Raw genomic sequence first — 18,693 nt, 5'->3', positions numbered from 1 at the left:
CAGGCAAGGTGATGCTCACAGCCTTTTGGTACCTACACGGAGTAGTGATGGTGGATTTTCTGGCAAAGAGCACCACCATTCATGGGATATATTATGTTTCTCTGCTGCAGAAATTGCTGGACGCCATCAAAGCAGAGAGGCGTGGCATGCTGACCAAAGGAGTCTGCCTCATCCAAGACAACACCCCAGTTCACAATACGCTTGTTGCCCAGATGAAAGCACACTCCTGCAGCTATGAAATCCTTCCTCATCCCCCTTACTCTCCTGGCCTTGCACCATCTAACTTCCACCTCTTTCCAACCATGAAGTCTTTTTTGAAGGGGAAACACTTTACGGATGATGATGAGCTTATTTCTGAGGTAAAGTCTTGGCTCAGACATAACCTACTGACTTCTACAGACAAGGTCTTCACAGCTGCATAAAACGGTGGTTGAAGTGTGTCACCATTGGTGGTGGCTATGTAGAGAAAGGCTAATAATTATGCCAAGTTTCGCTTATCCCAGTTCTTGGGAAGTGAGTCAGGGGAAATCTTTAAAGAACACCCCTCATATGATTAAATGCATTGTAGTCAAGATTATATTGTCTTTTATTGAGACATAGTATAACTGAAATAATGTGATGTGATTTTACAGTTTGGCTGTTATTTCTAGTACATTGAGTGAATCACATAGGGGCTGCCTCATTGGCTCATTCCAAAATATGTGTTAAATAAAAATGTATAGCTCACTGTAAAGCATATTTCATTTCAATATTGACCAGTTGTTTAGACATGATTACTTGAACTTGGAATGTTTCAGTTTTATAATTATATTTTTTATTTATTTCAACTTATTTGTTTTATTTTTCAGCATTAATTGTTTTTCACAATTACAATTTAAATACATATATTTTCTACATTTCTTTCAGAAATCACTACATGAACAATTAAAAAGAATTTTAATACTGAAAACATCTCCTGAAGATAATCCTGGACGTTTGAATATAGACATTGCTGACAGGGTACTTTAACTTTAAATTCTAATGTAGGGATCAGCAGCTTATCTTTGTAACAGGCCATTTTTAATTATTTTACATTTATCTTTGACTCACTAGTATATTTTACTAATAAAAGTATCTCTACATATCTCTCCATTTCTATCACTTGACATTTAAATATATACATGGTTGCAGGTGTGGCTCTGTGATAAGACTTTTGCTTCCACACCACATGGTTCCTGGTTCAGTCCCACTGGTGGTACCTTGGGCAAGTGTCTTCTACTGTAGCCTAGGGCCAAACAAAGCCTTGTGAGTGTATAATTAATATAGGAGCATCGAAAAAAGCCAACTTGATAAAAAATAAATTACAATTGGATGCTATAACTGCTGCTGCTGCTGCTGCAATAATGCACAAACTTCTGCAGGCAATTCTCAGATGAGGAGACATTGGTGAAAACAAAAGAGCCAAACTTGCTATCTGCAATTTGGTTTTTATACCTATTCTCACCTATGGTCATGAATATTGGATAATGACCAAAAATGTATGATTGTGAATACAAGCAGATGAAAGGGAGTTCTTCCAAAGGATCTCTGGAATAGTTTAACTTAACAGGGTACATAGCTCTGAGATCAGGGAGTCTCTCCAAGTCAAGCTGCTACTTCTCCACATTAAGAGGTAACAGCTCTGGTACTAAGGACATTTGATCAGAATGTTACTGGAAAGAATCACAAGACAGATTCTTCAAGCCAAGTCAAATAGCAGGAGATCTAAGGGTAGACCACGAATGAGATGATCGAATAATATCCATAGTCTCAGTTGGTCATGTTTGGGGATCCAGCCAGGAAGTGTAATGACAGTTGCTTCTGAGAGGACCCTAATGGAGGAGATGTCTGGTATTTCCCCCTATGACCCTTCCAGGAATAGATGTGGAAGAGATAGATGGGTGGGAATATTTTGTTGATGAATATTGATTTTTATGTTTGCTTACCTTTGATTTTTTTTCTTTCTTTTCTTTATGAAATCCATTTACAGATTCAGTATGTCACATTAAAACAGTTGACAAATTTTATAAGTCCCTACCAACTGACTGAAAATCTTGGTGGACAGTTACCTTTTAAACACAGCCATTGGCTTCAGAATCGTATGGTAAGTATAAACACCGTTGCTGAGCATTTTGCATTGCTTTTTTGAAATTTACTTTTATAAATTTTTATTTTCATTGCATGTATAATACAGTAAATATTTTCAAAATAATTTTTTTTTCATTAAGATTTAAAAATAACCCTTCAAGTGTGTAATAGTAGTTAAAGTTTTGATACCATAATATGTCAACTTCCTAAAAATTTTCTAATTTACCATAAAGGTATTGTTATTAATATAGATGTTTTTCCTATGTTAAATATTGACTCAGTTCATTTTAGAAGTCTTTCCCCATCTACAATTTATAATTAACCACTGTTTTAAAATATGAAGTAAACTTTGATAAAAATACTACATTTTAATGTATCTATTTTTTATTCAATAGGATTTTGAAAAGTTCATGAAAGACTCTAAATCAGCTTCAAATCACTTGGATCATGCTGAAGCTCAGATCCACCGGGTTTCTGCTAAAGATAATTCTTTAAGTCCAGTTGCTGATTTGAAGAGACGCCATAAATGGAATAATACTGTGATGTCTGTACCTGCAAATGTTATTAATTATGGTAAGTTAAATGAATTTAAGATACATTACCATATAAAAAGCAAAAATTACAAAATTACATTTGTTTGAAATTTCCAGGATAAAGATATTGGGATATGGAATAACTAGATTTATTGATTCAATGACTTATATACAGCTTGAACTGCTGATATTCATTGGTTTGAATCATCATTGTTTTAATGTCCTTCATTTTCATGCTTGCATGGGTCAGAGTTTATTGAAGCGAATTTCCTATGGCTGAATGCCCTTTCCTTTGCCAACGCTTACCTGCTTCCAAGCGAAGTAATCTTTCCCCATGGCCATGTTCATACAGAATATTGGAAATGAATGACATTGCGTGTATGACACTCATTTACAACTATCACACAAGACAAGGAAACACAAACATACACATACCCCATATATATATAAATATATATATATATATATATTACATAAATTAGGTTCTCAGAGGCACAGGTGAAGTTGGTTTTAATTGTGAACCTCTCTCCATGTTTGAAAAGGAAATCCGAGCCTTCAAGTAGGTTGAGGCATGTTCCACAGTTTGGGCGTCCACATTTTTTAACTGTTGATTTCATGGTTGTTGTGTAAAGCTTCACATTTGTTAGAAGTCTCTTTAGCGATTTGTGTTGCTTTTTGTATTTGATGAATTTATATGCTTTCAGGATGTTGTTCACTTTCGGGTCTGTAGTTAGTAAAGGAAGATTTTGCACAATAGTGTTGTATGCCTCACTGTTTCTAGGATGCCTCATTGTTTCTATGGATGTGTTTTATGTGTTATTTACACTTGTGCCTTTTATATGCCACTGTCACTGGGCATATATATATATATATATATATATATATATATATATATATATATATATATATATACATACATATATATATATATTGAATATACAACAGGTTTCTAGGGCTTGGTCAGCCTGGAGCTAGAGTAGAAGACACTTGTCCAAGATGCCATGCAGTGAGACTAAAACCGAAATCACATGGTTGCAAAGCAAACTTCTTAACCACACTGCCATGCTTGCAACCTAACAATTTATCTTAAAAACAAGCGGTATTGACCATTTTCAAAATAATAAATTATTACATGTTTTCTTATATAAATAAATGTTTTTTCTCTAAATGAGTGTTTGCTTTGTTTAATGTTTCATTATAATTTAGATGGTGTGGGCTGTTTATAAAATATAGACACAAGTTCTGAGAATAAGTTTGGAGACTTCTGATTAAAGCAAAATTAAATTTCTTTCTCTCATGTTTTCTTTTTAATTTTCTTCAGGGAAAATTCTGTTGAATCAGTTGCAGAAAAATGGTGAACAGTCTTTCAGTAGTGAAGAAGATACAGTATTTACCTTAGACAATTTAGAAACTCAGAAACAAGTGAAACGAGTTATCCATTTTTTGGAGAGAAAAATGGAAAGATTGCTTCAAATCCAGGAAAATGAAACTCACTCAGCTGGAAGGAAAGAAATAATTTCAGAATTACAAATTTCTATAAGTACGGTATGTAATCATCATCATCATCATCATAGTCGTTTAACGTCCGCTTTCTATGCTGGCATGGGTTGGACGGTTTGACTGAAGACTGGCGAGCCAGAAGGCTGCACCAGGCTCCAATCTGATCTGGCAAAGTTTCTACAGCTGGATGCCCATCCTAATGCTAACCACTCTGAGAGTGTAGTGGGTGCTTTTACGTGCCACTGGTATGAGGGCCTGTCAGGCTGTACTGGCAACAACCACACTCAAAAGGTGTTTTTTACATGCCACCTGCATGGGAGCCAATCTGGCAGCACTTGCAATGACCACGCTCAAATGTTGCTTTTCATGTGCCAGTGTAATATATGTATATATAGTTCAAATTTACAGAAAACAAAAGACAACTCAGATGAAAGAACAACAAGCAGATATATTAGTTTGATGTTAGGAAAGAATGGAACAATCTTTGATGTTTCAGCCTACGCGTTTTGACAGAAAGGATTGAGAGGGGGAAAAATGGAGAGAGAATGTAGAAAATGGAGAGAGACAAAATGTGTATGGATTAATGGTTCAACAGGATGAAATGATTCATGTGTATAGATGGAGAGAAGTGTATTCCCATGCAGGAAAAAATATAGGAGAATTTGAAAATGCATTTGAATTGCAAAGCATGTAGTCATTTTAAAATTTTGTAATAGATTTATTCAAATACAATTTTTTGCTTACAATGGTGAGAATAAAATAAACAAAAGGTTTAGGAGAGTTTATAGTTGCAAATTAAAATATGGAAAAACCTATTTAAACAATCAAATGTTCAAATTTTCACAGAAATTTCAGTGAGTTTCATAGGGATAGACAGTAATATAAGTGTAAATGTTCAATGAAGATCATAACAAATAAACATGAGAAAAATCTCATTGGTTTAGTCTGAGGTGATGTCAGCAGCTGGTGTTTGAGAAGGTGTAAGGTGTTTACTGTACAGTAGTTTGGAGTTGGGGTTTTTATTTTCTGGTGTGTTATAGGATATTTAGTTGTGGTTCATATTCTTTAATAAACATATTTTCCTTATTTAATCGGAATTGGTTTGAAGTGTTTCTGGTGCATTGATAGAGAATGAAAATCTGACATTTCAGATTTGTATTTGCAAGGCATTGGTCTAAGTATTTACTTACAAGGATTTTCCTGTTTGTGGGGCCTCAGATTCCTTGCCTGTGTACATTCAGTCTGTCATCTGTCCGTCAAGGTCAAGCTCATTTGACTTATATCATCTCCACCACATCCATCACATTGACTGTGTGCTGACAGTCTGATATATATATATATATATATATATATATATATATTTTATCTTGTTTCAGTCATTAAACTACTGTCATGTGTTTTAGTTGAATGAATAGACCCCAGTACTTATTTTTGTAAAGCCTGGTACTTAATCTATTCGTTTCTGTTGTCAAACCACCATGTTGCAGGGAATGCAAACACACCCACACCAATTGTCAAGCAGTGGTGGGGTACAAACATAGACACACACACACGTGTGTGTGTGTACAGCAGGCTTCTTTCAGTTTCTGTCTACCAAATTCTCTCACAAGGTTTTGGTTGGCCCAAGGCTATAATAGAAGATATTTTCCCAAGTCACCATACAGTAGTACTGAACCCAGAACCTTATGGTTGAGAAGTAAACTTCTTATCACATAGCTATGCCTGCACCTATTGATATATGTTTGTTCCACAATCACAAGGTTTTAGGTTCAGTCCCATTGTGTGGTGCAATGGGCAAGTATATTTTGTTATATAGCCCTGGACTGACAAATGCCTTGTGAGTAAATTGGTAGATGGAAACTAAAGAGGTTTGTTGTATTTGTATATGCGTTAGTGTGTGTGTGTGTGCTTGTGTCTGTGATGAAAAGTAATATTTAATATCACTTAAACTATAGTTTTCTATTGTATAAATAATTTTATTTAATTCTCTTTTCAATGTGAGTTAATCTATTGAAAATTAAAACATTAATTTTAAAAGTATTTAAAAATAATTTTGCATTAGTACTACGTAATTTATATAGTATTATGGTAATTATATTATATTATATAATTTTATGGTAATGTAATTCTAAATCTTCAATTAACAGGTTGTTGACTGGATTCTTGGACCTGGTGAAAAACTACTTTCGTGCAATATTGATATTGGAGATACATGTGAAACAGCTGAAAAATTCAGGAAAACACATGAAGAATTGCAGATCAAGTGTGCTGTAAGAAAATAGTTATAGTACTTTCTCACATGTAACCCTTTTGTTACCATATTTCTGTTGACATATACTGCTTTTGTTTTAATTAATCCTGAAAATAATGAAAAATTTTGTAAAATGTCTCTGTTGCTATTAAGTTGGTGTTTGGAACTTAAATTAACATGAAGGTTTCATTGAAGGTTTTAACTTAAATCACTTTTAAACAGGAAGTTTGTGTCATAGGGCTAAGGGCAGTTTCAGGTGGATTGGTATTAGGAGGGGTTAACCGTTACATAGTTTGTATTTCAAGGTAAAATGAAGAAATATTAAAGAAAATTATGCTGAAAATGTCCATGTTACTACGTTACTAATCTTTGAAGATGCAAGAATGTGTTCCTTGCCTCATAAAGGAAACTTTTCTGGCCTTGATAGCTAATGTCCTATAGATTTTCAACTCTGGCACTACTAAGTTAAAATCAAATACAGTACATGACTTTTTTCTGTCTTCACAATCCACAATATTGATTCTGGACAGAACAATTCTGGGCATAAAACCTCATTGTCTGTGGAGAGGCAAAGGCTACTGAAATCAACCTAAAATGTAAATTGGGTTGGAAGAAAATTTAGGGTCCATGGTTCTTTTCATCCTAAAGAGAGCTTGAAGACACATTGAAGGATTTGTACCCAAGGCTTTAATAACTGGGGCCTCAGAAGGGCATATTCATTCATATTAAATTTAAATTCACACAGTTTAGTCAATTTTTATTTTTGTTCAAAAAAGTATTTGTTTTCTTGAAATTCAACTCAATATTGCATCTTGCTCTGTAGGAAACATACGGAAATTATGCTGAATTGCGGCATAAAGCAGAAAAACTTGTTGAAGAGGATCCAAGCTGTTCTGATGATATCCTTGCACAAAGAGACTATATGGATACAGTTTGTCGGAGTTTTGCTAGCAGATTAGAAAGACGCAAGATTCTGTTAATAACCTCAGTTCGGTTTCATCGTTTTGCTGAAGATGTAAGTTTATTTAGCACCAATAATTTATTAGACAAATTATTTGCTACAAATGATTTGTTTCTCAGTTCAGAACTGTTTAGTAGCAAAAATGATTATATAAAGTGAATCTTCTGATAACTCACTATGCTAGAGTAACAAAATGAATGTAGAAATCTTCAGAACATCTAATAATGCTATAGTCTATGATATTACAGAAATCAATTTTATTTTGCATGATGATGAAATTACAAGCCTTAAATAATATTTTCTATTTGGAGTGATATTTAATGGAAATGTGAAATAGCTTAATCTCCATGTGCTTTTGCTTTGTATTTATCTTTGTCATTGTTATGAAAGGCATCTATAGAGAGAACAAATGACTCAAAAGGCATCTATAGAGAGAACAAATGACTCAAAAGGCATCTATAGAGAGAACAAATGACTCAAAAGGCATCTATAGAGAGAACAAATGACTCAAAGCAAAATATAGCAACTATCAATGCTGTTATAAATAAATTATAAATTTAAGAACAAGGGAAAAGAATATGTAGCTAAATTTATCATTAGTACTGAAATAATTTTTTTAAGCATAAGCCTGAAAAAGACAAGAAAAGATAACCAAAAGTTATATAGCTACACACACAAAAAAAAAGGCTGATCTAAAAAGAGTTAAATCTAACATTGAAAAGTATTACAATATTTGTAATTCAGTTTGAGATTAATGATTTTAAAATAAGTTATTTCCTCTTTTAAGCATGAACAATAATTTGAGATAACTGAAAAAAAATTTATTTTAACAGAAAATATAATATAATAATATTTTTAAATATTTTAAAAACGCTGGAAGGTATTACAACTGTATGATGAGCTTTTTTGCTTCATTATTTGGTTGACGAAAACTTATAACTAAGTAGCCACATTCACGTTATAGAGTTTATAAATGATGTTATGAGAGAGTCTTGTCTCTATTCTGTAATTCATTGTTTAGATATAAAGACATTACAATAACATTAAGAAGCAAAGAAATAAGAAATGAATGTGCGCTTGTACAGTTGAGTAAGTCTAAGAAAGAAAACTATGTGAGTGATGCAATAGTAAAGGAGTTTATTATTGGCGTAAAATAATCATTATAAAATGCTGCGTCAAATATTAATTACACCTGTCAGACAATCTATGTCTCTGATAATTAATTAGTTGTATAGCCCAGACCAATTACTCAATAAGGGTTTCTTGCTAAATATATTTATTTTTAGATAAATATGATCTCCTCATTATATGGTCATTTGCAAGTGTTCAAGATATTTTCCAGTATTGTTATCTCCTATGTTTTCTAATATGTCTTCAGTTATCATCACATTTGGATGAGTTGTTGGAGTTTCTATGTTCTGAAACCAAACCTGAAAATTCTGCAATGGCTGCAACTGAACTTAATGATCTCAATGAGAAATGCAAAGAAATAGGTACTTCCTCTCAATTTACTTTTTACTTACAAAATGGTCTCATCATAATTGTATATGCTGTGTAAAATCAGCTTTCAAATACTGAATATTAAACATGAGCTCTATTGAATTACCTCTTTCTCAAAGTGGTAAGGGTGCATCGCCTAGTAGTTAAGGTGTATAGTGCTCATTTATTGGGTTGTAGATTTGAGTTTTGGATCTGGTTGTGTGCAGCAAAACACTTCATTTCATGTTAACCCAATACACTCGGCTGAAAATGATATCAGGGCACCTGAAGGTTAACCATGGTACTCCTAGTACTTGTGAGGGTTAAGCCTGCAATGGACTGTCATCTTGTTTAGTCTTGTCATATCAGCCTGAATACACTTGAAAGTCCAGACAAGAGCCAGATACATGAGTTTATAGGCTTGAGGCAGACATTTTTTTCCCAAAGTAAACAGTAAAATTATATATGTTGATGTTGTATTTGTTGTCCATGTCTCCATCTACAAATGTACATGAATGGCATAATTAAATTAAGTTATTGTGTTTTACAAGTCTTTAGTTTTTCTGTTTTCTATTTTCTTTTAACATTATCAAGATGCCTATATACAAAGGATAACATTGAATTTGTTTGTTTCCTATATTCTCTACCATCACTCTCTCTCCCCTAGATCATTCACTTTTGACATCCACTACTCTTTAATACCATTACCTGTCTCTATTACCTTCCATTACTCAATCTCTACACACAAGCAGTTGTGTAGCTGCCATTACTGTCTCTCTTCCATTATTCCCCAACACTTCCACTTTTTCATCATTTCCCCTCTATTATCCTCACACACCAATCACTCTGTTTCTTCCATCATACCCTTATTCCTGTCACACTCTTACAATGATCTTTCTGTTATTGTTGTTGCTTTTCGTCATGCTTCCTTGAACAAATGAAGACAGCCCAGAGTTGAGAAGGCTCTTCAGTCTTGTAAACAAGACAACCTTTCCAGTGTTGGTGTTACAATAAAATGCACCTGGTACACTCAGTAAAGTGGCCAGTGGTAGGAGACATTCAGTGGAAGAATCCAAGACAAAATTGGGCAGTAACTCTGAACAGAACTGATTTAGACAATGACTACCTGCTCAACCTATGTCAGCATGCAAAGCAGACTCAAAATGTTGTTGATGATGTTGTTGTTTGTAGTGGCAGTAGCAGTGGATCCAGTGACAATATCTTGCATTTTCTATTAACTCAAAAATATGGAATAATAAAAAAAAATGCAAAAATGATGTATTTTAATATCTACAACATTTACTCTCATTCTGTTTAACTTTTGCTTTTTTTTATAGACCAGTTAGCTATTCAAACTCTAAATGATGGACAAAGTCTCTTAGATGAAATGTCTCGGCCAATGAAGAACTCTATTGGGGTTGATATCACACCAGATTATGCTAGCCAAATAAAATACATCAATAAAAGTGTTGAAGATTTACAAGAAAGAAAGTTACGATGTGATGAACTTGCTGATGTTCGACGACTTAAAATGCAGCAGATCCTGCAGCTTTTTACATGTGAAAAAGATGCTGACCAGGTTTGATATACACCTCATAGTTTATCCTAACCCATAGAATTATAACAATGAGATTGTATATCAGAATGATTGTAGGATCCTATTTTCATAACTTCTGTTGAAAATTAAAACCATTGCAATTGATTATTTTTGTGGGAGATTTTACATTTCACAAAATTTTAGGATAATTTTAAAAATATTATTTAGGATCATTTCATTAGCTTATTCAAAGGAGAGAAGGGAATAGTTTGATGGGTTTTTCTTTGTTTGTTTTTCAAAACTTTTAAAACTTCCAAAAATAAGCAGCTTTGTGTTTTATCCCAAACTTTTACAAATTTCTACTCTAAGGAGTTTTACTGGATTAATTTCATAATACTCTGTTCGTTAGTCTCAGTTTCATCATTATCATGAATATCATTTTAAGCATCTGCTTTTCCATGCTTGCTTGGCTCGAATGAAGTTTATTGAGGCAGATTTTCTATGATCAGATACCCTGTCTGTTAGCAACTCTCACCTGTTTCCAGGTAAGGTAATATTTCCCCATGGCTAAGTACGCTTCTACAGAATATTAGAAGTGAGTGACATAGCTCATATGACAGTGACAATCATTTACAACCAAATGTCAAAACAAGGAGACACAAACACCCATGCACATACTTGCAACAGGCTTCTTTCAGTTTCTGTCCATCAAATTCACTCACAAGGCTTTGGTCAGCCCAAGACTATAGTAGAAGGCACTTGCCCAAGTACCACACTGTAGGACTGAACCTGGAACCATATGGTTGTAAAGTAAACTTCTTACTTCACAGCCAATACATATCTATCTATATCTATATATATCTATGTGTGTGTATCTTGTATATCTATCTATCTGTATGTGTGTGTGTATGTGAATTACCTATTCTGTTGCATGATAAAAATAGAGAATTTAGTACTTTGCCCAAATGATGTGATATGGACTTAGATTTCTTCAGCCAAGAGCTTACCAGCTCACTCATTTGATTTCATATCATCCTAATTGTTTAACTAGTTAATAGAGATTAGACTTACAACTCCCTACAGAAAATGGATGGAGGAAGCTTAATCCAGAAATAACTCCAGCCTCAGACTATTTGATTGATACCAAAATATTTTTTAAAAACTTGTAATTATCAGTTTATTTGAAAAATACTTTGTGAAATCATTATTTTTAAATTGTAGAATATTCAAATCATTATAATAATAAGAGTTTATAAAAATATTTATTTTAGTTATTTTTTTTAACTACAGGCAGTCCAGTGGATTTTAGAGTTGTGTGAAGTAATGGTGAAAAATCACACTGAAATGGGTCAGTCTAAAGAAGATGCTGAAAAACTACAAGATGACCACAAACGGTTTGAGTCCACAGCTCTTGTAAGATTCTATATCTTCAATTTTCTTCATATATGTATACTGTTTTGTTTTTTTCTTTGTTACTCCTCTAAATTTGTTTTCTGAACATTGGTTATTTTAGTCATCTCATACTATCATCATTATTTAACGTCCTGTTTTCCATGCTAGCATGGGTTTTATGGTTTGACTGGAGCTGGCAAGGCCAAGAGAGGCATCAGGCTCCATTGTCTGCTTTGGCATAGTTTCTACAGCTGGATGTCCTTCCTAATGCTAATCACTTTATAGAAATACTGGGAGCTTTTTATGTGGCTAGAGCACCAGTACTTTTTACCTGGCACAAGCACAGATGCTTTTTGACTCATCCCATTATGATTATTGTATTGCAATAATATAAAGAGATTAAAACCAGTCAAGTCCTGGTCAATGTAATTGACTCTCTACCGAACTCAAAAACTGCTGGCCCTGTGTCGGCACGTAAAAGCACCCACTATACTCTCGTAGTGGTTGACATTAAGAAGGGCATCCAGCTGTAGAAACTCTGCCAAATCAGATTGGAGTCTGGTGTAGCCATCTGGTTCACCAGTCTTCAGTCAAATCGTCCAACCCATGCTAGCATGGAAAGCAGACGTTAAATGATGATGATGATGATTTTCAAAGTCACATTTTTTGATACTTTGAGTACACTAATAGTTAGAATTCCTTAGAAATTCTTAGTTAAGTGAATGCATTTCCAACCTTTGATTCACCTTTCTATATGATATTAAATATATGTATATCAAATATATAGTATAATGAATATATATCATGGCACGTAAAAAACACCATCTGAATGTGGTTGATGCCAGGTCTGCCTGACTGGCTTCCATGCGGGTGGCACATAATTTGAGAGACAATAGCACTAATTTGAAGAAATAGTGCCACCTAGACTATCAAGCTTATGAAATATTTGAATAGAAATTATGTCAATATTTATAATTCTATATTGGAGTGGTCAAGACCTGCAAAAGGAAAGCTCAAGACAAAGAAGGATGGAAATGATTAGTGAAAACAATGTATATGTCCCAACTGCAGAAATATCATGGGAATGTCTTGACTTGACAGTGAACTTATTATTCAATGTTACATTTAAGAATGAAGATTAAAATATACACCTAACAGTAAGAGAGTTTGAAGTAGAATTAGAGTTGATGAAACAAGTTCAGGGAAGCTGAATAAGTAGCAGAATTAATACAATGGAGAAAACAGATGTTATTAAGACAGTTCTGTTAATTTCTTCATTTGAAATAAATTGACTTTGTTTCAATTAGTTTTCAAAAGTATGAAGAATTTAGTAAATTAACTTTGTCATTATTAAGTTGTTTTTATTTTTGAACTTAACCTTACCTGAAATTTTGATTAACAACTTTAATTTAGATCACTTTAAAACATGAAGTTTAATCATACAACCAGGATGTTCTAAGGTGGGTTGGTATCAAGAAGGATTAAGGGACTGATGATATCCTTTTCCTTTTGCAGTAGAGAACACAACTGCTCTTTTTGTGCACTAATCTGGTAACAATTGTATGATTATTTTATAATGATTTTTCATAGATCAAAAGCTATTTGGCTTCCTTCAAAACATATATGATATAGAAAACCGCAACTAAATAGATTGCTATACCTTAATGGATTTTCAATACATTTAAGTATATATCGTTGCCAGTGCCCCTGGACTGGCTCTTGTGCGGGTGGCATATAAGATGCACCATTTTGAGCGTGGCCGTTGCCAGTACCGCCTGACTGGCCTTCGTAGGATTTTCGAGTGAGATCGTTGCCAGTGCCCCTGGACTGGCTCTTGTGCGGGTGGCACATAAAATACACCATTTTGAGCGTGACCGTTGCCAGTACCGCCTGACTGGCCTTCGTGCGGGTGACACGTAAAAACACCCACTACACTTCCTGAGTGGTTGGCGTTAGGAAGGGCACCCAGCTGTAGAAACTCTGCCAAATTAGATTGGAGCCTGGTGTTGCCATCCGGTTTCACCAGTCCTCAGTCAAATCGTCCAACCCATGCTAGCATGGAAAGCGGACATTAAACAATGATGATGATGATGATGATGATATAACCTTGAAATTGAAAATAAAAATGGAACAGTGGAACAGCACCAAAAAGGATATAAACCACAACTGTACTAGAAGAAATTTTTACTGTATTTCTTCATATGTTTTTAAATCCTCAACTTCATCATTATTTTAGCATGTACTTTTCCGTGCTTACATTAGTCAGACAACCAGTTGTTTATTTTTATTTGTTAATAATAATGTATGTTCCTTATCTCTTATGTTTCTCCAGGAGACCTACCATTATGGAAAAGAACTCTTAGAAGCTGCTCTCTTTCTAAGACGATCATTAAGATACAATTTGGATGGCAATAATTTAATTGCTGAAAAACTTGAAAGAGCTTGGAAGAAATTTTCTCAGGGAACTTTAGAACGGACCAACCGTCTTACTGTATCAGTTATGTTCATGACTTCTTCTGATGAGGTAATGTAACATTTCACAATTAAAGTGGCTTGTAATTTGTTTTACTAAAACTTGAATTACTACAACCTTATTAGAATCTAAGTTATTAGCTTTAGTTTGATAAATTTTAAATTTTGTTTTATTCACATACACACATATGCACACACAGATGCATGTGTGTGCACACACACACACACACTTTCAAAGAATGATTATACCATAAGTAGGAATATTTGTTTGTGACACTCTACTTTGGACACCACACCATTGTCAAATTCACATTGGTCACCCTGTGAAAACATATGTTGATCACTTAACAGATGATACTGGATGATCCAGAGACCAGCTTTCACATACCATGGAAAATAGAGAGAGGTGGAAGATGATGGACCATGTTAATTGAAACAAGCTCAATTTGATGACTACAACATTGGTGACAGTGATAGTGTATGTTCCCACTGATGAAATTTATTCACTAAATCAGTGTTAAGTATCACTAACTGTGATTCAAAATAGAGATGTATACTGCAGTCAATGCATTTTTCAATAATAAAAGATGTAATAGTTTATTTAAAGTCACAAATTAATTATTGAAATTATATGTATAAGTATATACATATTGTTATTGACAGTTGCAGGCTTGGTTGTATGGTTGAAAATTTTACTTACCAATTACATGGTTCTGGGTTCAGTCCCACTGTGTGACACCTTGGGCAAGTGAATTCTACTATTAAAGTCTTAGGTCAACCAAAGCCTTGTGAGTGGATTTGGTTGGCTGAAACTGAAAGAAATCCATCGTGTGTGTGTATTGTGGGTGTACACATTAGCAGTAATATACATGAAGCAGTGATAGGAAATAAACAAACTTTAGGTTAGTTCAAATACGTTTGTGACATATTTTAAGTCCTAAAGGAAATTTCATTCCAGTTGACTGTGGGGAAAAAAATAGTTCGCATATGGTAAGGTGTAAATACACCAGTACCAGCTCAGTGGCACCCTCTCTCAGACCCCTAGATGCATTTCTGATTTATTAGGCTTCCTCAGTAGGAGATACTAAATGGAGATAGCCCTAAACTGATTAGAAAGCTTGCAGTGAAGTTGCATTTAGAAGTTAAAATGTGTCACAAATCATATTTGAAATACCTCCAAATTAATATTGAGAAGACTTGTCAATCCAAGTGAAATTGTAGTCATGACCAATGCTAGTGTCACATATTTGGCATCTGTGCCAGTGACACATAGAAAGCACCCTTCAAACTTTGGGCCTCACAGAGGCAGTGACGAGTGACCAAGACTTTTGACAATATACTATGCTTGAGAAGACCTGTCAAGCCAAGTGAGATTGTAGTCATGGCCAATGCCAGTGTTTTCTAACTGGCATCCATGCTGGTGTCATGTAAAAAGCACCCACTACACTCTTGGAGTGGTTGGTGTTAGGAAGAGCATCCAGTTGTAGAAAGCATGCCAAATCAGATTGAAATCAGATTGAAACCCCAGCTTACCAGTTTTCAGTCAAACCATCTAACTCATGCCAGCACGGAAAACAGATGTTAAATGATGATGATGATATATATCATCATCATTTATTTTCTGTTTTTCATGCTGGCATGGGTTAGACTCTGTGTGTGTGTGTGTCTTAATATTGCACTATAATTGTGTCATCATCATACAAAATTGTGCCATCATCATACGTAATTTGTTTCCAGTCTTCCATAAAAACATGTCTCTCCATAGTGAAATATTACCTTATTTGTAAACAGGTGAATGTTGGTAACAAGAAGGACATCTGGCCATAAAAAAATCTGCCACAACATTCTGTCTGACTCATGCAAACATGGAAAAGTAGACATTAAAATTATGAGGATAAGGCTGAATAAGTTAGTTTATAAAACTTTCTTGACGTAATAGTCATCTACAAAAAGAAGTGTATATAAAATCTATTTTAGGGAAAAATGGTGGTGTTTAATCATGAAATACATTACTTCAAAAAAGTGAAATAAGACAATAAAGAATCCTTGTTTGAGTTAGATTCAGAAATGGATTATGCTATTTATCTTGGTTTATCTAAAGAGAAAATATGGGCTTAAAATAACTCTGCTCATCTCACTGGAATGGCACTGGTGTAATGTTCTAAGCTGGAATATGAAAAAGATTACTCATATCTATGTGGTGCACTCTGTCTTTACATAACTGATGCTTTGCTGTACTTTAGAAAATTCCTACAATGCAGTCAGTCATCTCTAGATTGTGGTTAATTATTACTAGGAACTATATGATTTATAAAATATATACATATATATTTACACACACACACACACATGTGTATATATGTGCAGGTATATTTCCTTCCAAACCATATTATATGAGGTTTAGCCCCACTTTGTGACACCTTGAGCAAGTATCTTCTACAACCCTTGGGTAACCAAATTCTTGTGAGTGCATTTGGTATATAGAAACTGAAAGAAGCTTGTAGTGTGAATGTATGTTTTTATTGTGCTTCCTCATCTTGAGACCATGCAATAGTTGTAAATGAGTACCATGTCATACAAGTAGTGTCATTCATTTACTATCTTCTGAAACAATGTCCAATCACGGGCAAATATTACCTTGCTTGGAAACAAGTAAGGGCTGGTGATAGGAAGGGCATCCTATCAACCTGAACAAACTGTCTGACCCGTGTGAGCATGAAAAAGTAGACATTAAAAACAATGATGTCGATTGTGATAATAAAACGTAGCATGTAAAAAACACTTTTTGAGCGTGGTCGTTGCCAGAACCGTTTGACTGGCCCTCATGCTGGTGGCACATAAAAGCACCCACTATACTCTCGGAATGGTTGGTGTTAGGAAGGGCATCCAGCTGTAGAAACTTTGCAAGATCAGATTGAGCCTAGTGCAGCCTCTGGCTCACCAGTCTTCAGTCAAACTGTCCAACCCATGCCAGCATGGAAAGCTGACATTAAACGATGATGATGATGATACACAAGCTATCATCTTTTTTGCGCTGTAGAATTTAAGGTATTCTTCTGATAAATTGTTCTATACATATATACACAGAGTTTAAAAAAGCAGTGGATCAGGGGAACAGGAGAGGATGATTAATGTCATAAGAGTGAGAAGAGAGTAACAGGTGGTTAGAGATGGCATTAAAGGTGAATATAATGAGTGATGGTGTTACTGATGGTAAATATCAGTATGGGGTGGGGAAAGTTAAAAAGATAGAAGTGACTCAAGAAGGAGGCGGCAACAAGCACCAGCACAGAAAGGCAGGAGAGCTACAGTATCATGACACTCCATCACAAACATATAGATTAGAAAGTAGGGAAACAATGTGCAAGGTGTAATAGCGGGGAGAGAGGGAGATGTACAGTGACAGAGATGGAGGTCGGAAGTACAAAAGAGTGGCTATAGTGAGTGGAGCAGCAACAGTTAGTGAGGGATTTGATGGTAGATATGAGAAGGTGTCGAGAATGATAGCAGAAATTAAAGGTATTAAGGTGTGGTAGATCTAAGATGGAACTGAAAAGAGAGTGAGAGAGAGTGTGTATGTATGTATGCATATATGCACATGTGGTATATTATACATGTGTGTGTGTAGCAAACATATCTCGTTATTCTATATTTGAGACCCACTTTTTTTCAGGTCTCATCTAATTTCTTTACAAGATTTCCTTAATTTATTCCCGCTGTTCATGTTCCTTCATCAATTCAACATCATCATCATCATCATCATCGTTTAACGTCCGCTTTCCATGCTAGCATGGGTTGGACGATTTGACTGAGGACTGGTGAAACCAGATGGCTACACCAGGCTCCAATCTGATTTGGCAGAGTTTCTACATGTATCATATATTACTATTACATATTATTTTTCTGCATAAATTAGCCAAAAAGTTTTAGATGATTAATTATATACATAATCAAATAATTATAAATGCTAATTAAAAAAAAACATATCAAGTTTGATGATTACCATTTCTCACATTAACATAAATAAAACAATAAAATTACAGGTAAGGGAGATAAGAGTGTATAATTTTCATGCCTTATATATGTATGTATGTATCAGCTATGTGAAGTGAATTATTTCGACTGGGAATGAAAACTGTCAAACATATTAGCATATAGGTATTCAAACATATGTTAGAGTAGCACTCACATTATCATTAACCCTTTTGTTACCATAATTCTGTTGAATTACACTATCGTTATTTCAATTTAGTTTGAGAATAATGAAGCAGTTAGTAAAATAACTATCGTTATTAAGCTGGTGTTTAGGGTGGCAAACTGGCAAAATCATTAGCAAACTGGGCAAAATGCTAGCAGCATTCCATTCGTCTTCACATTCTGCGTTCAAATTGACTTTGCCTTTCATCTTTTCAGGGTCAATAAAAATTAGTATCAGGTGAACACTGGAATCAATGTAATCAAT

General features: G+C 34.4%; 1 protein-coding gene across 1 annotated transcript in view; it reads left to right on the top strand.

The window, feature by feature from the left end:
• Window positions 1-18,693, top strand: part of LOC106879224 (SEC14 domain and spectrin repeat-containing protein 1-B) — a 99,820-nt gene that overhangs the window by 11,039 nt on the left and 70,088 nt on the right. Inside the window, exons 6-15 of the mRNA XM_014928703.2 lie at window positions 907-999; window positions 2,009-2,122; window positions 2,502-2,679; window positions 3,961-4,184; window positions 6,287-6,409; window positions 7,214-7,405; window positions 8,730-8,844; window positions 10,168-10,409; window positions 11,658-11,780; window positions 14,092-14,283. Of these exons, the coding sequence (XP_014784189.2) occupies window positions 907-999; window positions 2,009-2,122; window positions 2,502-2,679; window positions 3,961-4,184; window positions 6,287-6,409; window positions 7,214-7,405; window positions 8,730-8,844; window positions 10,168-10,409; window positions 11,658-11,780; window positions 14,092-14,283 (1,596 nt within the window). The remainder of the gene's footprint in view (window positions 1-906; window positions 1,000-2,008; window positions 2,123-2,501; window positions 2,680-3,960; window positions 4,185-6,286; window positions 6,410-7,213; window positions 7,406-8,729; window positions 8,845-10,167; window positions 10,410-11,657; window positions 11,781-14,091; window positions 14,284-18,693) is intronic.

This window comes from Octopus bimaculoides, chromosome 2 (assembly GCF_001194135.2).
Source record: "Octopus bimaculoides isolate UCB-OBI-ISO-001 chromosome 2, ASM119413v2, whole genome shotgun sequence".
NCBI classification, from domain to species: Eukaryota; Metazoa; Mollusca; class Cephalopoda; order Octopoda; family Octopodidae; genus Octopus; species Octopus bimaculoides.
This window is presented reverse-complemented; position numbering and strand designations above follow the sequence as displayed.